Source organism: Thunnus thynnus, chromosome 1 (assembly GCF_963924715.1).
Source record: "Thunnus thynnus chromosome 1, fThuThy2.1, whole genome shotgun sequence".
In the NCBI taxonomy this organism is placed as follows: Eukaryota; Metazoa; Chordata; class Actinopteri; order Scombriformes; family Scombridae; genus Thunnus; species Thunnus thynnus.
In genome coordinates, this window is record NC_089517.1 from 12,471,633 (window position 1) to 12,492,565 (window position 20,933).

The 20,933-nt window shown below is 41.1% G+C and overlaps 2 protein-coding genes across 4 annotated transcripts; one reads left to right on the plus strand and one right to left on the minus strand.

Moving 5' to 3' along the window:
- The first annotated feature begins 1,671 nt into the window (after positions 1-1,671).
- On the plus strand, positions 1,672-7,506 carry LOC137179944 (ubiquitin carboxyl-terminal hydrolase 2-like). The gene is made up of 7 exons (XM_067585048.1): positions 1,672-3,746; positions 4,541-4,747; positions 4,838-5,033; positions 5,128-5,352; positions 5,442-5,584; positions 6,239-6,374; positions 7,163-7,506. Exons 1-7 carry the CDS (start codon positions 2,512-2,514, stop codon positions 7,349-7,351), a joined length of 2,331 nt encoding a protein of 776 aa, XP_067441149.1. The 5' UTR covers positions 1,672-2,511; the 3' UTR covers positions 7,352-7,506.
- Positions 7,507-7,596: 90 nt separating this feature from the next.
- On the minus strand, positions 7,597-20,858 carry usp8 (ubiquitin specific peptidase 8). Of its 3 annotated transcripts, none has more exons than XM_067585035.1 (19): positions 20,699-20,858; positions 19,836-20,011; positions 19,059-19,203; positions 18,815-18,900; positions 18,550-18,691; positions 16,323-16,362; positions 15,993-16,161; positions 15,588-15,750; positions 15,345-15,486; positions 14,611-14,897; positions 14,011-14,514; positions 13,113-13,187; positions 12,635-12,933; positions 12,223-12,444; positions 11,925-12,135; positions 10,488-10,724; positions 10,235-10,377; positions 9,848-9,980; positions 7,597-9,244 (listed from the first exon to the last, which is right to left on the minus strand). In XM_067585035.1, the coding sequence occupies exons 2-19, from the start codon at positions 19,937-19,939 to the stop codon at positions 9,086-9,088; spliced, it is 3,261 nt and encodes a 1,086-aa protein (XP_067441136.1). In that variant the 5' UTR covers positions 19,940-20,011; positions 20,699-20,858; the 3' UTR covers positions 7,597-9,085. The 3 variants fall into 3 exon arrangements, with proteins under 3 accessions (XP_067441136.1, XP_067441119.1, XP_067441128.1); XM_067585018.1 differs by having other exon boundaries at positions 15,993-16,164; XM_067585027.1 differs by lacking the exon at positions 20,699-20,858 and adding an exon at positions 20,101-20,533 and having other exon boundaries at positions 15,993-16,164.
- Between the last annotated feature and the right edge of the window lie 75 nt (positions 20,859-20,933).

The following is a 20,933-nucleotide window of genomic DNA, read 5'->3' on the forward strand; positions in this document are numbered from 1 at the left end:
TGATTTATGCAAGAGAGCTTCCAGAGCCCTCAAGCTAATTGTGTGATTCTTCCACCCCCGATGACAGACGGCAAGTTATTGTCACGACGCCCCGGTGCTGCTGCATATACAGTAGATTCACTGTAGAAAAAACACTTACCAAATCACTGTTATTGTTTGAGTATCTGTTGGTGTCAGTTCATCCTTCACTGAGGCTTAAGACCTTAAATTACACCTTTTGCTTACAATTTTTAAAGATTTTCTTTTTTTCAAACATTATCTACATCGTTCGATGGGCCTGTTGTCTACCTTGTTTGCAGATACTTTCTTCTCAAGATCACAGACAGTACACAAGGTGAACTTTTGCCTAATGATGGCAATGGATGGATTATTGTGAAACGAACATGTGTACTTTGGGGACTTTTGATAATGATCTGGCAAAAACAATGCAGAGAGAAATACCTTTTTTTTTGGTGTCTTAATTGCTAAATATGTTTGGATGTCACAGCCAAACAGCTTAGAATATTACTATTTGGCTGAAACCATGATAAAGGCTCCCAGCAGATATTTTTGTTCCCACGTGGTGCATGTTGGATAAAAATCTGTGGAGGCAAAAATGTGTTTTGCCAAAATTGCAGCAATGTTGGCTGAATAATTGACCAGAATCTTTTTGTTGAACTGATCTTGAGTTGATAGAAGGAGCCCTGTGAAACAACAACATACAGGGTCACTGATGTTAATGCACCTGAAACCAGGTGATAACATCCAGCTGCACCACCCGCAGTTTCAGATACGCAGCCCTGGATCAGCAGTTCTCGTCCAATCTGGGCCACCAGGTGGCAAGAGGCAGTTTAGATTTACAGGTGTAGGTATTGTATGCGCAGATGCTGTCTGCTATGTGCATGTTTGAGGATTTTTATGTTTCATTTTATAGCTGCAAAATGTTTTACTAACTGGAGCATCTTTTCTGTGTAGAGTTCACACTGCTCAGAGTGTTATCATCCTCATCAAGATTGTTGGTTTGGAGAGGAAAGGAGGAGGTCCGAAACTAGAATTTATTTGTCCACACAGCACATGATTTACTGGCTTGTTAAAAAGATTTGATGACAAATATAACAGTGACAACACTCAGCCTTGTTGTTCACATTGAAGCTTATACTGTGAGAGCCCACTAAGTAAGTTTAATTAGATATATTTCACTCATATAACTGAATAGTTTGTCTTATACATTAAAAAAGCATTTTGTTCGACTTTCAACTGATCATAATTGATAATATATGCAAGTATTACTAGTATTACTAGGTATTAGTATAAGTATTACTGTTGTATTTACTTGCAATACTGATGTAAAAAAAATGTTTTCTAGATTTTACTGTTGTTTGTGTAACAAAAGATGTGTTAATAGATTTGGGAGTGATAAGTTCAGATGCTGTATTTAAATGTTGGTGATGGAGCTCAAATTTTATTTACATTAGGATCAGATTGTACCTTTTAAGAATAAACTCAAGAGTAGGGGGCCACTTAAATAACAAGACATAAGCAGCACCAAAGACAAGGGCAACGCAATACAGTCTGCAAGCCAAATAAGAATGCGTTTAGGCATAAAAGGGCAAAAACACCCACAACCCTCCAGCGTGGTTGTGCATTCTTAAAAAACATTTGGCGGTGTTTCTTTGTGGGAAGCCAGTGAGGGATCATGTCTTTGATGCTGCACTAGCAGCTCCCACGGGCTGGTCAAGGAAACTGAACAGAGTTGGGTGGGATATGAGGGGTGTAGTATGAACCTCCGCATGGCAGAGGCATTAGCAGTAAGATAGACTGCAGCAAAAGAGAAGTGGCTTTTCCAGATTTGGAGGGAAAGTAGGAAAAATATTAACGAGAGTTTTACCAGTACGAGTGACAAAATATAGTAACATGAATATTTTATGTTACTATATTTTGTCACTGGTACTGCTGCAACTGTCTTTGTAACATAAGCTTAAAAAAATAGCCTCTAAAATAAGTTTAAATAGGTTCTTAATGAAAGGAGCCATCCAGAGGAGTGTAGAAAAGATTGTTTCTATGTGAGGGAGAGCTGCTCAGGTTCACAAATACTGTGACGTTTGAAAGAAATGGATATCATGCATGGTTGCCCTTAGCTTTAAAAGGTTTGCTAAATGTCAAGCCTAACCTTGAGAACACACACAAAAGGACAAAAACATGTCATGAGAGCTGCACTGCGGTCAAAGTGTTATGTTTATAGGTTGCCAAGACACAGTTGTGTAGGTGCAGAGGATCCCTGGTGATCTACCTCAACAGCAGATCCTCATGAGTGTTAGAGAATGTGTTTCACCAGAGAGCAGACCAACACACCCAGCGCACATAGTTTGTCAGACACCCTATAGGATAAGAGATCCACCTCAGCACACAGAAGTTGAGGGGTTTTTTTTGTGGCTTATCTGTTGCCGTGTCATGCTGGTTTCAGATCAGAGGTCTTTGTTGTGGGAGAAGCCATCACTATCTTGAGATGGCATTTTCTTAGACCAAGCAGAGATGAAGGCCAAGGCTTTGTCAGTGAAAGAGTGCACCTGGATGTCAGAGGAGTGCCACCTAGTGGACGAGCTGCATGGAGACTCCCAGACGGAAGGTTTGTGTCTGCCCAACATCTTCAGGTCCAAAAAAGTGAAGCCATTCACCCGGATTCAGACTGGTCCCACCTACCAGGTTTACTACACAGCCAGAGAGCTCCTGCTGGAAGTGCTGGACAGAGGAGCCGTCCGGGAGCTGGTCAGGAGAGCTGCTGGTGTGAAGACAAGAGCTAAGCATCAGAGCAAGGAGCAGAGCACAGATCTCTCTGAGGAGGAGTATGCCGAGGCGTTAACATGGTTCTCTATTGTTCTACAGAGCGGTCTGTCTGTGGGCGAGAACTGCAGCTTTGGCTCTGAGTTGACCCTAAAGCTGGAGGGATGGCAGGGTGTCCTGAAAAGAAACAGCTTCCAGACCAGCCTCCTTTCTCTGACCAGGCTGGAGGATGCAGAAAAGTTGGAGGTTATCTCTGCTTTCTGTGGCTACTTGACCAGGCGCTACCAGACCTTATACACACCTGGTCAGAACCTGGCAGTGAAGAAATACAGACTTTCCTACCAACAGACTCCTTGCTCTCTCTATCTTGCCGTTCTCTGTGACATGAGCTCAGGCTTCATCTGTAACATGTACCTGTACTGTCCAGAGCAGCTCCTGAGGCGCAGTAGGAAACCTGTTGTTGAGCAGGTAGTCGACCACCTGCTGATACCTTTCTGCAGCCACAGGCACCTGATTCAGCTGGACAGTTCTGCTTGGATGGAGGGAAAACTCACAGACATCTTCTCTAACTTAGGGGTCAATATTCATTTTGTTCCATCTGTTAAAGAGACAGTCACAGAGTCAACATCTTCTTCATCTCCACCAGTCAAGTCAAAGCACCAACGGACATCTGAAGACTCACTGTCCCAACTTGTAGCTCATCTGCAGGGCTGGACTGGACCTGCTCTGTTCCTTCTGTCAGACCTAAAAGGATCAGCAGTAGACATGTTTCTCCCTGGTCTCTGGGTGACGCTACACACGATCTGCATCAACACATTTGTGCTGCACACTCTGCAGAGCTCAGGTAGGCAGGTCCACCTGACAGAGTTTACCAGAACTCTGGCCTCTCAGCTGGCCGTGGACAACAGTGTGACTGTGCCCGTCCTGCCCCGGCTAAACAGCAGCTCATACCCAGAGACAAGCGTAACAAACCTTCCTAAGCAAAGGTTAGTCTGACTGTTTGTTACAGTTTTTCAGTTCAAGCTAATAGTACCCTTCACAAAAACAATGCAAACAAAAGAGTTATACTTAGTTTTTCAATTCTTTAAAGTGTTTGAACTCTTAAAATACTTTATAATCAAAGCTGTGTGTGGAGAGCAGTGAGGACTGTCATGAATCAAGTACAACAAACAATTAGATGTGGAATTATTGTACATGCTCTAAGGATTGCACATTTTCGGTGATGTCATTAAGGGACAGTTGTGCACTACATATTTATGCACTATGAATTAAATAGCATGATTAATTAATTAATATATACTTCTTTAATAATGTTTTAATGGTATGGTTAATTGTGTGCATAGTACAAAAGGAGAGTAAAAATATATTTATTATTTTCAATATTAGGGCTGTGGCTAAGAATTGTTTATTTTAATTATCTAATTATCTGTTGATTATGTTTTTGATGAATTAATTGTTTAGTCTATAAAATTTCAGAAAATAGTGAAAAAGCCTAATTAAAAAAGGGACAATTTCCCATTGCCTAGTTTCAGCCAAAGTATAACAGCTGCAGATATTTAATTTACAATGTTATAAAGCAGAAAAACAGCAAATCCTCACATTTGAGATACTGGAAGCAGCAAATGTTTAACTTTTTTGCTTGAATTTTCTATCAACCAACTATCTATTAGCTGACACACATATTTAACTTTTTGATATTGATAATGCATTAGGTTAAAATACATTGTGCAACATTGCAGAGGAAAAAGTTGTTTTTCCTGTGGTGTCGTTGTTATTGCAGGAAAGATAGCAGTGGTCAGGTGATGGAGAATGAGAAACAAGGCTGCAGCTCTGCAATGAGTCTGCAGGTGTGGAACACTCCAGGCGTGTGCGGTTTGGACAACTCTGGAAACTCGTGCTACTTAAATGCTGTGTTTCAGTGTCTGTGTTCCACCGTGCCCCTAGTGGAGAACCTCCTCAATCGGGACACTCGCACAGAGCTGGCACGGTGAGACCACTGTCTCTGTGTTTCTCTGACTGGCTGTTTTTCACTGTATTTCAGTCATTTTTCCCAGTGGTCTAACTTCTGTTCATGCAGGTCTAAGTGCCGGGTGGCCTTGGTGTTTGTCCGCCTGCTGGAGGAGATGTGGCTGGGAAAAAGCTCCAGCTGTGCCCCTGTGGAGGCCAGGACTGTGCTATGCTCCATCTTCCCCCAGTTCAACAACCACTCCCAGCAGGACGCCCAAGAACTGCTGCTCTTCCTCCTCAATGCGCTCCATGATGACCTTAAAAAGGTGTGGTAACCATTACCACTCAAGCTGTGCCTCTCTGTGGCAAATCACTTAAGCTAAAAAATTCAGAGTGAATCTGTTTGTTTATGTTAACAAGGTCGGGAGGCGTCAGATGCGCTCCTCAATAAAACAGCCGAGAAAAGACCAGAACAGAAACTGTGCCACGGCAGTGACAGAGTCCACCATCGTCTCAAATCTGTTTGAGGGCCAGCTGGGCTACATGACCCTCTGCATGCACTGCGATCACCAGGCACACAGCGCACAGACCTTCACTGTGCTGTCCTTACCAATTCCTACAGACACCATCAAGTGCTCCATTCAGGTAAATTTTAACATATGCATATCATATTCTAGACATTGCGGTTATTGTTTTGCATTTTCTCACCCTCACTCTGTCTCTATCTCGTACAGGACTGCTTGTCTCTGTTCTTTGAGCAGACTATGCTGACTGGAGGAGAGCAGATGCTGTGTTCAGCGTGTGGGCTGAGGAGAGAAACGGCCGTCATAACTACTTTGGACAAACCCCCTGAAATACTAATGCTGCACCTGAAACGGTGGGTAGAAATGTAACTGCACTGGTTAGGTATAACTTCATAGTGAGGGTGAATGTTTAATTGAAGAGGTCATTGTGACGCAGTGCTTGAGATAGTTACTTTAAATTTTGATCATGATACAATTCATGGCTGTCGACTCACAGTTAAGTCATGTTAATAAGACAACACAGTCTCATAAATAAACAGTACATCAATTTTTGCAAGTATGAGAGACCTTTTGCTCCAATCATCAGTATACTTCAACATGCCTCAGATAGTCTGCATTTGGTCTTCATTTATGCTTTCATAAATAACTTTATGAGTCTGAGATACCCTCATGACAACATGAAGCAGCAGTTCTGTGGGCAGAAACCATCTTGTTAATGAGAGAGACGAATGGCCAAACAAGTGAAAGCTCAGAAAAAGAAGATGGTAAATAATAAATATAATTATAGATGATTGACTATAAATCGTCCTTATATTCACGTACTAATTCAAGAAGAGTCATATTCTACATGCACCAACATTAGTTGTGTATTCCATTATGAGGAAGTCTAAATACTGCAGATACCCTGGAGAGTCTGGAGAGAGAATGTTGATGGTATTAGTTAGATTCGAGAGGCTGTAAACCAGTAATATCCTCTTAAATCAATGCCATCTTTATATCCTCTGCAGGTTTGGTTGTAAGGGGAAAAACCAGGTGAAACTGAGGACAAACGTTGTGTTCTCCATGAAGCTTGATCTCAGCCCGTTTCTATCCAGCTCAGCACAGAACACCTCATGTTCCTCGTACCGTCTGTACGCTGTTGTGGTGAGTGAACACACACAGACAAATAGATTAGAAGCCCTCCTTGCTAAGATCATTTTAATATCTTTTGGCTGCGGTGTTTCAAAGCAGCAAACGCAGTCCTGGCTGATGATTTAGATCCGGACGGTGTGGTTAAAGATCCCCTCCAGACAGGTTTTAGAACATATAAAAGACCTCTACTTGGAATAATAAATTGTGTCCAACATGTTTTTCCACAAGAAATGTTCAGCTACCTTATTAAAAATCTTTCGTCCTCCTTCTCTCTTCTCCAAACATCAAACTAAAGGGAAAATAAAAACAGTGGAGTGAGTGGAGCGTGTGTTCATTGTTTTACACTGGGCAGTTGTAACATGGATAGATGGAATTGTTAATTAGACATCTTACATAAAGTCTGTCATCTATTGGTTATTAGTGTCAATTAATTGTTCAGGGTTTTGATTTTTTTTACATCATGTGACAGTTTTTCTTTGATTTTTGTATTTTGTGCATGACATCATACATATTTTAGTATGGCAATCAAGTGCTGCAGCTACATTATATCCTCTTTACGATGCATCTTGCAGTAAATGAAAACTGCAAAAACTGTTTCAAATAAAGAAAAGATGGTCAAGACTGTATTTTATTCTAAAATGGCTACATATAAAAGAGCAGGAACACCTTTTAGTGCTTAAGTTTGAATAAAATATGTCAGAATTTAAAAGATATTTTCATTAAATGAGCATTTTTCTTACTATTTCTGTCCTCTATACTTGCTGGGGGCTGTCCATATAAAGTAACTTTTCCCTCTCTAGAACCATACAGGTCATCTGAACATGGGTCACTACACAGCTCTGTGCCGCAACGCCCTGTTGCGCACCTGGCACTGTTTTGACGACTCAGCGGTCAGAGAGGTACAGGACAGCCTTGTGCAATCTGCAAATGCCTACATGCTGCTCTACAGCCGCAAACCCTTCCAAAAGCCAAAGATCCATGGACTCTGAGCTCTCTAACCACAAGGCTTAATCCATGACGGGACTGGCTTTCTGCCCATTTCCCCTGAGTTTGAATCTGCTCCTCAGCACAGGCAACATCTCTGATGTTTGTTTTCTTGGTGGCTTTATAATTATGTTCTTAAATAAATGAAATGATCTAGCAATGCCTTGTGTGTTATCATTACAGCCAAATGTTTGCACCACTGAATATGTTATGCTAAAAATACCATAAAACAATCATCCACACACAAACGCTAATTTGAAGCAGTTTTAATAAATAGTCATGAGTTGATAAGGTTAATATATTTGTTATATCTGAAACAATTTTTAGAGCGTTAAGAAATAAAATCAACATGTACAAGAAAATAAAAGTTCCTAATCTCATGCTGGGCAAGAAAACTACTCAGGAAGTAGAGTCAAATCCTGCCACTTCAGATCTCTGGTCCGTTCAGGAAAAATGTGAGTATACTTTGTGCTTGCTCTCGTTGGTCAGTCGGTCAGTCAGGCAGGCAGTAAGTGTTGACACTAACACACTTGTGAAAGAGAATAAGGTCAATTTCTCACATATTCATATCATCCTGGGTCAGTACTGAACACAGAAGTAAAATTAATCAGATAAATCTAAATTTCGGCCTCCTTGAGACCTACTTTTTCAAAAAAAACCAACATCATTGTTAAAAGCCAAGAAAAGATGCCAGTTATTTGTCCTCTAAATAGTTTTTTTTTTTGTTTGCACTGGAGATATAAAGTCAATAATTAAGTGTGTTTTAACAGAGAATAAATCCTACAACCGACTTTATAGAAGCAGGTAGCATCCGCACTGGCTGGACCGAGAAAGACGAACAAGATCTCAGCATCGATATCGTTTTTAAAGCATTCTGAGTCGAGTATTAATGTATGCAGTTAAATGATGCGTTCTACATTACAAAAAAAAAAAAACAACTTAAACTGATTGCATATTGTGTAAGTGCAAGAATGTGGCTAATATGAACAAGCAACAATCAGTTCCCACTTCCCTTTAGGAAATACGCAAAATTCAATGCTCACAGCCTTTTCCATGTGATTAAAGATCATGTTAAACATTAGAAGGCTATAGAATTTAACCCTTAAAAACACATGGTTTGTCTTCATGAATGTGGTGATACTATAATGGCTGCTACTTTCAAGGAAAAAAAAAAAAAATTTGGTCACTTAACAGATAAACACTTTGCCCTTGAATATTTACATTTTGAATGTGCAACATCAGCATCTGTAAGTATGTACATGCCGTCTAACTGTTAACCCCGGTGTATACACAGTACGAGAAAGCTGAGGATCACTTCTGCCATACGGCCATCCACGCTGAGCACAACAGAAATGAGGGTGAAGAGCATCTGAACCAGCTGTCAGCCCTACAACACAGCCATCGAAGGTAGTGTCAGAGTGAAAGGAGCATCTGTTTAGTCTCTAGATGATCAGTAATATGAACAGACGGCATGTTTTAACAGCTATAGGGTCCTCTAGTAGCTGAAGCATTGCACAGTGTGCCTGCACCTCTCCTCTCTCCCATCTAGGACAGACAGGATTTTCACAGCCACCTGCTCGAGTGCGTTCCTCGCGTGCACCCTCTAGTCAACCCGCAACTCCGTGCACCAGGTCCTCAGAGCTGTGATCTTAAAAAGGAAAAAAAAAAAACAACCTCTAGGCTTGAGCGTCACTGCTCTGTTGTAGTGTTTTCTCTCTCTTTTGTGTCCTGCAGCTCCGTCACAGGGAGGAGTAAAACAAGATGTAGGCCGCGGAGGACTTGACGGAAGAGGTGGAGATTTCGGACACCTCGTGGTCATCGAACTTGTACCAGCGCTGTTTGATGCTGTTCTTACAGTAGGCTGTGTAATGGCCGCCATCTAAGCCCCCATAGTGGTTCTGGCAGAGGAGAAGACGACAGTTAAAGCCATCTCAACGGCTATATAATCATATCATAATCATTTAATGGGTTACTTATTGAATCATCAGGGCTGCAGTTCTGATCTGTGCACTCATCAAGCCGTCTGCAAACTTATTCTCATCTATGAAAACAGGTTATTTTCTTTTTTGTACCCTTGCTTTTGCCTTTTCATCTTGCTTTGAAGTGGCCAAAAACATTAACCAAGAGGAGGATTCATCTACACTGTGTTTAGTACAAGAAATAATTTGATATTGGCTTATTTGAGTAGCAAGAAAAAAGTTTTACATCCCTTTATCATCTTTTTATGGACTCTCCCAACCAAATGACTGGCAGCATTAAAGAATATGTACAGGATATTACCACACAGTGATGGTAATAATACTACATTGCTCTGTGCTGTGTATTTTTTGCATCTCTTATCCTCCTTTCTTGTTTGTTTTCATGAGTAAATTTTCGTTTGTTTAAAAAACAATTGTTTCATGGATAATTTACTGTAAAAGCAAAGTGCTGGCAGATGTTAACATTGCTTACAATTCTATCTACAATTCATTTACTACAGAGTTCACTTCACTTCTACTTACAGAAACTCCATAAAGGTTGTATCTCTTCAGGTTCTGCTTGGGTCCGATGACATACTGGGCCAGATCCAGACTGTCTAGAGGGAAGTCCACATACGTCTGCAGCTTCTGCTTCCATCGACCCTCATAGGAGAATCTGCAGGAAACGATGTGAGAAAAATATTGTCAACCTATTAACACTGAAAGAAATTCTCCCCCCAAAAAACATATAACAGATTAGGATTTATTCCAAATTCTTATAATTCAAAGTTTCTTAATCTTTTCCAAACAGTGGAAATGAGTATTATAAAAAACAAGCAAAATATCTGACAAAGACTAAAGTAGGCAGCATTTGCTTTTTCGTCTACATAATTAAATATATTATACACAAGTATAAGCATCACTACAGACCGTTTCAGATGCACAAGGACAATGGGAGGGACCTTCCAGATCTCCAGTTTCTTGGTGGAATCTCTGTGAGCTTTGCAGTGTCTGCAGAACACCTTGTTGTTGTCCGTCAGCTTCTCCTCCTTGGAGAACAGCCTCAGACAATCCTGTGATACAGAACAAAACATTCATTTCAGTCAAGTACAGTGACACTTTAGTCTGTCTGACAAGCTTAAAGCTTAACACGCGCTTTGATTCACATTAATGTCTGACTGACCTGCAGGGAGCACTTGCTGGTGGAGGCCAGAGGCAGTGACAGATACATGAAGGTCTCAAAGGTCCGGGACTTACGGTGGCAGGTCATACACTGCACCGTGGACTTGAACTGCCCCTGAAACAGCGCTACGATGATGGACTCGTTCAGCAGCTTGTGTTTGCTCCAAGCGACGTCTGCTGCCGTCTGATCATCCAGATGGTCATTTTCCTCCTCCTTGTACCGCTTCCTGTTGTCCGCCTGACACCAGAGATGGAAAAACAACATGATCGCACACGGGAACAACTGCAGCTTAGGCAAAACCTGATTTCATGACTCCACCAAAGCTGGTGATAGATACAGATTATTCCAGTCGTAGTTAAATATCTCACAAAATACAGCAATTACCATTGAGTATAACTGCTACAGGCTGAATTCCTCAGTGACAGACTTTATATTCATCACCTATTTCATCTCTTTCAGGTTCATTTGCATGCAGTTCAGCCATATCCAGTTCACTCTCGGAATGAAGGGCAGGGAGATATGAGAGGCAAGTTAACACTTAATGCTAATTACTATCTCATTAATTAGTCTGACTGAATTACCAATTAGCCTGGAGAGACAAAGTGGACTGGGACTGGGCCAGCCTGATGGCAGACAGGTCTGAACTTCACACAAAAGAGATGTGATGAGATGGAAGAGTGTGTCATGAGAAATGCATGTCCTCAGTTGTTAGATGGCACCATATTTTTTTACATTTGAGAGAGTAAACAGTTTGAAAAGTAAAAAGGGGTGGATGCACTACTTTCAGTCGACCCCCAGGTGGAGACATTCATCATGGTTTTATCTCCCAGCTGCAATCTTCAGTGACAGCTGAACAGTGGTCTTAGCTAAGAAAAATGTCTTTTTGATGTTTTAGCGTGATAAAAATGGAAAAAAAGTCAAATATCAAGCTATGAAATCGTCTGAATTTGTCCTTTTTTCTGATTTCTCTAGTCCTTTCCTCCATTCAAATAAAAATGAAGCCAGTAAAGTCAGTCGATACAGGCAATGGAGGCATGTCTTGGGTCTACATGCAGAGGTTCTGATGAAGCATCAGACCAGACAGATGCAGACATACCACACTCACACTGCTGCAGGAGGACCAACGACACACAGCTATTTACTTACTCTCTAATATGCCATCAAAATGAAACCCAGTGAAAAAAAAAACAGAAAGAAGGAAAATTATAAAAAGACTAAGTTTTTATGATCAAAAGGCAAACGTGCAACAACATACAGGGGTAGCAGAAGGCCTTAGCAAGCCGTGGTTGAAAGGAATAAATTAATTAATATTTATTCACTTAATATTTCAGTCAGCGTGAGCTTATGTAGATTAAACTTTTTAAAAATTAAAATAATTTATGCCATGCTGGTGCTAGCGTCCTAATTCTTTCTCTTGGCATCCAGTGTGAGTACTACCTTGTTGAGGTCCTCATGGAGCCCGTCCATCAGGAACAGCAGCAGCTCCTGAGAGTCTTGCTGATCATAACCAGCAAACTGCTCATTGATCTTCCCTATGGTGATTTTGAAGTCCCGCGGACTGATGCACTTGTACAGACCGGCCCAAAGCGCCTTCATGATCACACCAAATTCTTCCGCCACTTCCCCTTTATGGCCGAGGATGTTGGACCTGTCAGAGGGTGAGAACGGGAGCAGAAATGTTAAATATCTTCCTCATCTCCACACATCTCTTGACAGTTGTTATCTGGGCCCTGACCTGTTGATGTCGTCCAGGTAATAATTGTTGTTGAAGTAATCAGCCATGGCAGGAGTGTTACACAGACACTGTAAGATGGAGTTCATGTAGCATGTGTTGCCGAGGTTACGGAGGCCAGTGAAGGATGCACCCAGGCCTCCGAATGTAGGATTCAGGTTGCGGATTTTAGCAGCCGAAGGTCGTGCAATCTCCACTTTAGAATAGACTTTAGTACTGGGAGGTCTGGAGACATAAAAGGTACAGAGAGAACACTGATTATAGATACCAGCAATTATAACCCTAAATATGACAATAGAGTTAACAGCCCTCTGATATAGTGTCACAAGTTACAAAGGTATTATGTGTTAATTTAAAATAGAATATATGCTTTAGAAGGTATCAGAGTGTCATAAAACATCTCTGTGTGCCTTACTTGGTCTCTCTGTTGATGGTTGGTATGGTAGCAGCAGTGGTTGGGGCGGTGGCCTTCTTCTGGGCCTCCTCTCTCAGGTCCTGGCTGATATCAGGGGAGGAGTAGGAGCGTTTTAATTTGGACTGTTCCCGCTCTCGTTCGCGGTTGGGGTCTGGCTCAGCTGGTCGTGGCTGCTTCTGTTTGACTGTTGGTGGTGTGGAGGGTGGGGTCTGAGGAACAGTGACCTCAGGAGGGTACAGGTGGACGCGGTTGGTTGGGGAATGGTAGTATCTGTAGGTCCCTGTCACGGTGTCGAGGAACTAGCCGAAACAAAGGAGCAATAAAGCATTAGGCTACTAGTGACAGACATGAATCAGACACACAGAAATAATTATCATTTAAATGAACATTTCTCTTTTCTCAGTCTATTTTCAATGACTCCAACTAACTCAACTTTGTTACAATTTTAGAGTGGCTCATATTCAAACATGTCTGTTACCTTCATCCAACCGTCTGGCAGGCCTGGTACGCTCCTACCCATCTCCTCACTTCTTGCTCTGGTCAGGGGCTCCCTCTGTGGAATAAACATGCACACTGCACTTAAAGGTTTACAGCAAAAATAATTATAAGGGCAAAAGAAATAGAATAGCATAAAACGACTACTTCTGAATCCCAATGTCATTGACATGTCTGGCCTTCATCAGCTCCCATAAAACTGTATGATTCATACACCACCACACGAGTGTCTCCAGTGTTTCTGTATATTTTGCAAAGCATGGACCTCTGTTGCATAGTTATTGCATTTATCTAATAACTATTTGTAATGTAATTCTGTGTAATTATATTGTTTAGCCAAGGTGTGTGGAAGTACAGCTGCAGATAACCAGTCATTAACAGCAGTCTCTGGGTTAAAACCGGGTTAAACACACATACTGATGACCTATGACAATATGCATGATCAGCTGTATGAAAGGGGTATATTAGATATTAGTTTTAGGTTAAAAATAATTGTCTTTTGGTCTGAAGTTGGGAGCATAACCAAGATTAAAATCCTGCAATTGATCAGATCTGATCACTGGGCTATATGTTGAGATTTTACGGAAATGTGCAATTGTGGTCTTGCTGGTTAGAATACCATTTGAAAGGTGAGGTTTTCACAAGTTTCCTTTTATCCACAATTTGGGGACCCTAGACTTAAGTCCCTGCAATAACCATTATTCCTTATTGTGTAATTTAGGACAGACGTCTCCAATAACATCATATGATTGTGTTGTAACTTGCATAAAAGACAATTTTTAAACCTATTATTTTGATACACTTTCCTACCTATGCACACAGGGGTGAAATAAAACATCAACCTGTAGTAGTGATCAACACTGACAGATGAGAGGACTCACTTTTATTTCACTGACAGTGTGGTTGGGAGCAGGCGAGTCCAACGACATACTCTTTGAGGGTGTGTCAGAGCTCTGCTCTTTTCCCTTCCTCTCTTTCTCATCCCACACTCTGTTCTCTTTGTCCTCCTCTTCTTCTGCCTTCTGCCTCTCCAGCCTCTTTTTCTCCTGATGTCTTTTCTCCTCCTCTTCCTTCTTCCTCTTCTCACTTTCTTCCCTGTCCTTCAAATCCCTCTCCTTCTGTTCCCTCTCCCGTCTCTCCTCCTCTAGACGCCGCTCTTGGGTGCGTTTTTCCTGTTCTTGTCGTGCCTTCTCCATCACTGCCACCGCCTCAGAGTGTATCCGACTCTGTTCTTCTTTAGACAGAGAAGTGCTGGGGTTGAAGGATGGTTTGACGGAGCGGTTGGGGATAACTGGGCCGTTCTGGGTGCTGTCCTTGTCTGACCCATTCTGGCTGGGTTTCGGCTCATCTGACACCCACACAGAAGGTTTCTTGGTACGGTCAAACTGGAACAAGACAACAAGGGGGGAAAAGATGATAGCATAAGTGATGCTTAAAGACACTTTGAGGCCTTAATTTTTTGTATTCTCCTATTGATTTACCTGTGGGAAGGCCTTGGCTGTGGCAGCTGGCTGGCTAGATGTACCTGCCGCAGGTCCCCTTTTATTTAGGTCCTGCCCAGAATTTGTGGAGCCTGAGACAGAGGAATCGACAGTGTCCGGTAATCTGTCGGCAACCACAGACATTGTAGGTGTGGGGACTTCTGTTGGAGCAACTCCGTTCACCAACAGAGGAGCTGAGAGCTCCTGCGGCTCAGGTTTAACCTCAGGCTCTGGTGGAGGCGGGGTCGGAGGCTTTGGTTCCTCAAGAGATGGGTAACTGAAGTTTACTGTTGAAAACATTAGAGGAAAAAAAACAATCTAAGAGAGAATCACCTTCTTATACAGAAGAAACTAAAAAGCCCAGGTACACTAGATGAGTAACACAAGATTAACACACATTTTTAAAACTATATTCTTATTTATTTTTGATTCTATCTCACTGTACTATATAAGCCTTTACACTGCAAATACAGGAAATGAATGCTGACTCTGAGCTGGAACACAATGGTTATGATGTGCATTACATAGCTGACGTAAGAACATTTATTTTAAGACATCTTTTTGTGGAGAATATGACATCTGAGTAGGCAAAATTTAACCCACTTATTCATAAGTTTTTATAATTTCCTAAAATAAAATAACAGCAGCTGTATTAACACTTCCACTAAAACCCCAGTGCTTGGTGAAGACAGAGTGCCAAAGCTGGAGGCGTGTGCTGCGCTGATTATACTCACACTGAGGGAGGGTGCTGGTAATGTTCTGTCTAGGGGGCCGAACTTTAGCGTTGGTTGTGTACATGGGGTAAAACAGTAGCCAGTTCTCGTAGCCCCCCTCCAGCACCATTGGCTCACTACGCAGGATGGTGATGCTGTCCCACTATGGAGTGTGAAAACACAATGACTCACGAGAAAAAATCAGCTGTTATTTATACACATGCGGCAAGTGCGCAACACACACACACACACACACACAGTTACCTTATAGAGGGCATCTTTGAGGCTCCGCAAGGTAGTGCCCATTGTAAGGTCTGTAACAGAACTAAACCAGTCTAGCAGGACTATATAATCCACAAAGCCCCGCCGCCTCCACTGCTCTTTGGACACCTCTGGCAGCTTTGCCTCAATTTGATTCACAGTGATTCTGAAAAGTCATGACAATCCAGTTCAGGAGGGCTCGAAAAATATTCCCTGTTTGTGTTAATGACGCAAATGTAGGAAACAGAAAAACTAGTTAACAAAAGGAGAGGAGGACACAACTACTAATATTAGCACACTGCCAAAGCCAGGTAGGTAAATGATGATGAACAAAATACACCAATTTCAGCCAACATTTCATCCATCTGTGAAGCCTTGTCCTCAAAACTGCTTTCTCTTCTTCCTTACCCTGGGCTGATGGCCTCCTCAGGCACGCTGATGCAGGTCTGAGCTGGGACATGAATGTGAGACTCCTCGAAGTCCCCATGGCTTCGCGCATCCATTACAATCATTGTAATCGTCTGGTCCTTCATCATATGGAAAAGTTTCTCAGCTGTGATGCCACCGGGCGGTACCGCTGCTGTCAGATGAAGTCATTCAATCAGCACATTGGGAAAAATGTATAAAATTGGGAATTACAACTAGCTGCTTCACACTTAATAGCAGAAAATTTCTGGGTTTCTTGATCAACAGGAAGAACTACACATTTATCATAGTTATTTTGCATTTTCTGCTTACCTTTTGAAGTATTTTTCAACTCATTCTGCTCTCCTTTTACCTGACAGACACAAACAAAAATCGTATCAAAAATGTTGATTTGACTAGTTCTAATTAACTTAATGACATTTGTATATTTTCCTCAGATCCCACTTGCACTTTTGCAAGTCTATTGGGTGAGGTATTCAGACATGAGATTTGGATCAGCTGACATCACTATCATTAAATGTAGAAACCAACCCCCATAGTTAAGCTGCTAGTGTTACTACGGGTGTTTTTCATTAAGCTAACATGGCTCCTCGCTTCCCTCACTCATGTCTCTTCCTCACGTCTCAGCTCCTCCCGGCAAGGACGCGAGATGGAGATGCGAAGGAAGAGACGCAAGGATTCATCAAAACAGGATGTCCTCACTCACTCCAACGTCATTTTGAGACTAGTGTTAATTTTGTCAGCTATAAACCAATATTTTTACTTAACTTATTTCACTTCAGATTTTATATCATCATTATCTGATTAAAAACACAGATTGAATGATTAAGAATGTAGCTTTGCAGAAAGTGTCTGGTCTGATGGTATCAAGTTAAGGAATACATCCACACATGTTCTGATTTGCATTTTTATTTTGAACCAACACGGCTCAATACTCTCTTTAAAACTACTAAAAAACAATGAGAGCTGTACGGCCAATAAAACGTTTTGAAACCAATTTTTTGGTTGCCTAAAGTACATGACAAACTTATTTTTCTGTTCTGAACAACGGAAATAAAAGAAGTTAGCCTAATAAAATTGAAAAGAGTACTGTACACACACCAAAGGTCATTGACGAACATATTTAATCAGTTTTCATCAAGGAAATTAACATTAGAGGAGACGGAAACTACTCATGCACAGCACCTCATCTATGAAATATCTGGAAGTCAGCTATCAATTTGTAGAATTGAACAAAATAACAGTTTAAACTCTAAAGTTTAAAGGCAACTATGCAGGATTTGTGTTTGTAAACACACAAAATTCAAAGTTTGCCCCTCCTCCCGAGCGAGCGAGAGAGACAGACAGCGTGAGAGAGAGTCAGCAGTGGTCGAGCGAGATGAAGAGAGCAAGTGGCACTGGCAAGAACAAAGTCGTGAATCAGGTAAATACAACGTTATTCTCTGATTGTTTCACAGCGGTTACTTTCTAAAGAACAAATAATCACACCCACACCTCCGCACAACCCTACGGGAAGGTGCCATATTGCCGGATTTTGTATGAATGCAGCTGTGGCCTCTCTGCTCTGCGTTAGTGTAGCTCAGACCCACCCTCCGTCAAACAGACACACAGACCTGCAGCTCTTTATACATCCATGACGAAGAGACGGAGAGCAGAGCTGAGCCTGATAACTGCTCCAATTTTTTTATTATTTAATTATAGATCTATAGCGGCTGTATTTTGTTACTGAAAAAACAAAACCAACGTAAAGGAGCAATAAAAACAGCTATATAGCCTACAGAATAGACTACATTTAAATAAAATATTTTATTTAGTTTGTGAAAGTCTGACGTCCTTTTCAGGCTCAGGATGATATTATAGGAGACACGCAGCTGTACGACATCATATTTTCCTGAAGGAGGCGAGACGTACTTGAAATAGAAAATAAGAAAGGAGTGAAGAAAATAATAAAAAGTTACAAGAGTGTTTTTTTTATGATTGATTCATGATTCAGTAATATTTATTTTATGAATAAATATGAACAGCTGCTGTTGGTGCCGTCATTCCTGTTCTACAGGTCGTTTTCCTGATCTGCTGCATTACAACAACAGCACGACTGTTTACTGTCAGATCAGTGTTATCAGCTGAGCAATCACACAGGATACACCTGTGGTTCCTCACTCTAAGCTCCTCCAGGAGCCTCCTCTCTCTAGCAGGGTTTTGTTTTTGTTTCTATTAGGTTTGCTTTTCACCTTACCTCTTGCATAAATTACACTTTCTCACATCCATGCTCTCACCACAATACTGATACTACTGATCTACATATCCCACAGTAAACTGTGTATAGTTTACCATTGGTTAAATAAATTTGTTTTACTTTAATCCATGATTACTTGTGTGGTCTCTCTTGTTTTGTCTGGACTTTGAGCTGATTCATGACAAAATACAGTAAACAAAAGTAAAGATTAAAGTAAGTCTCTTTGGGATTAAGTGTATGCCACAGTTTTTAAGTTTAACATACAAATAAAATGAGAGTGTATTTATAATTTGACATCTCTACCTTTTTGCTGTCCTTCTTGTTTGCTGATGATACCTTGGGAGAGCTTCGACCACCATCTTTCTCAGTTATTTCCTCCCTCCTTTTCTTCTCCTCTTGTCTCTCCTTCTCCTCCAGCTTTTTTCGAACTTCGACTTCCTCATACCTGTTAAATTATATGATAAATGTTAAAAGATTAGCTGAATAAAAAAGAAAAAAATTGATCACATACTCATGTTCTAATGTCTTTTTTTTTATACAGATTATGCATTAATAAATTGTGTCAAACCTGAGTTTAAGGCTTTCGGAGAGCTTCTCTGCTTCTTCAATGGCTCTTTTAAAGCTAGTTGTCCCGAGCATGGTCATGTAATACTCCTGCGAACATTGGAAGGAGTTTAATCAGAAATAACAGATTTCAATTCTTGATGCATTTCCACTGGTAAACAAGTCTTTACATAAGAAACACTGCACCTTCTTTGGTAACAAAACATACACACATAATACAACATTTAATGATAAACAAGTCACTATACCGGTTGCTGCCTGAAGTCTGGTCTTTTCTTGATGAGGTCATATACTGTTAAATACTTCATGTAAAGTACATAAGCTTTCTCCTCATCTCTGTCCAGACGGCACTCCTCTGCCGCCTTGAAGATTTTACAGGCACTCTGAACATAGCTGCAACACAGTGAATGAGAAAAAAACTCAACTTAATTCTCTACCTTTAGTGATAGAAAAGAAAACCATTTTCATAGATCTTTTGGTGTTATATAACAAGTGCATGTTAAACTGGACTGTTACCATTCCTTGTGTTTATACTGGTCATTGGATGATCCCTTTATAATGCACTTACAATGTAAGTGATGGAGGCCAAAATCCATGAGCTAATATGAGGCTACAGCCATCAAAATTAGTCAAATCGAGTAGATGTCCCTCTTTTTGTTACTATATTTCCACCTCAGTTCAACAAGGAAACGCTGTCCGAGGAAACAAAAAGAGGTCATTTGATGCTAAAAAGACTGTAAAGGTGGCAGATATCCACTTGATATGACTAACTCTGGCTGCTGAAGACTCATATAAGTTCTAGATAAACTTTTTAATGCATTTTTGCACAAAATGACTGTGTGGACACACTGTGGATTTTGGCCCCCATCACTTACATTGAAAGCACATTTGAAGGGGATCTTAATAACCTGTATGAAGAGGAGGAATGATTACAGCGAGGAAAACCTCTTTCAGTGTTCATATGGGCACCTGACTGTTATTTTAAGACAGACTTGAAACATTGTGAATCCATCCTTCAAACATACTTTCTGGTGCTTATCTTGTCTGGCTTAATTTCAGCCTTCTTATTCAGGTCACCCAGAGATGTGGACAGATACAGCTCCTTCACCTCGGTGGAAACTGCAGGCATCTTCGCGGGTGTGTTAAATCACAGCTCACAGGCAGGCAACCATTCAGTGCTGTACACACTGTATGGACATCTCTGGAAAAATGTGACAGCAAAACAAAGTAAACACACGCTGCTTCCAAAACATCAAGCTATCGGTTGAAGAGTAACGCCAGCTAACTTACCATTAATTATTAGCTTTAACGCGTCGGCGAGGTGAAATAATCGAATTGAGTTTTTAACTAAGTTAACCGTTAGCTGTCATTAAGCATTGAATATGGCCAGAATTAGGACATATCGATATATCTATACGATATATATAATGACATATCGATAAGAAGTCACATCTTAGCTACCAGAGACTGTTGCTGCCGCAGGACATCAACAACACTGACGACAACAACATGAAATAGTTTCCTGGCTAACGTTAGCAGCGACTATATCTGCATTGACAGGATGCCTGCTGGTCAGTTAAAGGAAAATAAACCGAAGTTATTTAAAGCGAATCACAAACCAACCACCAGTTTAACATAAACATCACGTAGCTAATTAAACAATAACTTAGCTTCGTAACCGTTCCAGTTAGCCAGCTAGCTACTAGTTAGCAAGCTGCGCTGTGAGCTCACGCAGTTTGAGTATAGCTACTGTGAGCTATTTTAACTACAACACAGGTAGTCACGGCTATAACCGCAATCATCCATGTTCTGATATCTTCTAGTAATAATGCGCACTCATATTTACTGGCTGATAGTTTGATAAGCTCACGTCGATTTGAAGATTTACCTCTTTCTGGTTCGTTGCTTACACTTTAGCTACTTTTTTGACAGCTGATCCCTGATTCCTTGTTCCTCTTCTTCCTCTACTTCTTCTTCGTTGATGTTTTGCGGCAGCTGGCACCCTTAACGTCACATTACTACCACCTTCTGGAGTTCGCGTTCTTCTTCTTTGGTGTTTTTCAGCATTTGACATCCTTTGAGTTGCATTACTGCCTCCTACTGGGTTTATCCGTCACTATAGT

Bases quoted from the DNA above. Each gene is read 5' to 3' on its own strand.
- usp8 (XM_067585018.1), bottom strand. From the start codon at position 19,939: ATGCCTGCAGTTTCCACCGAGGTGAAGGAGCTGTATCTGTCCACATCT. The intron at 15,751-15,992 runs GTAAGGAAGAAG...ATGACTTTTCAG, and splicing joins GAGGAGGCCATCAGCCCAGG to AATCACTGTGAATCAAATTG. The intron at 12,934-13,112 runs GTAACAGACATG...TGTTTCGGCTAG, and splicing joins TGCCAGACGGTTGGATGAAG to TTCCTCGACACCGTGACAGG.
- LOC137179944 (XM_067585048.1), top strand. From the start codon at position 2,512: ATGAAGGCCAAGGCTTTGTCAGTGAAAGAGTGCACCTGGATGTCAGAG. The intron at 4,748-4,837 runs GTGAGACCACTG...CTGTTCATGCAG, and splicing joins ACTCGCACAGAGCTGGCACG to GTCTAAGTGCCGGGTGGCCT. The intron at 6,375-7,162 runs GTGAGTGAACAC...TTCCCTCTCTAG, and splicing joins ACCGTCTGTACGCTGTTGTG to AACCATACAGGTCATCTGAA.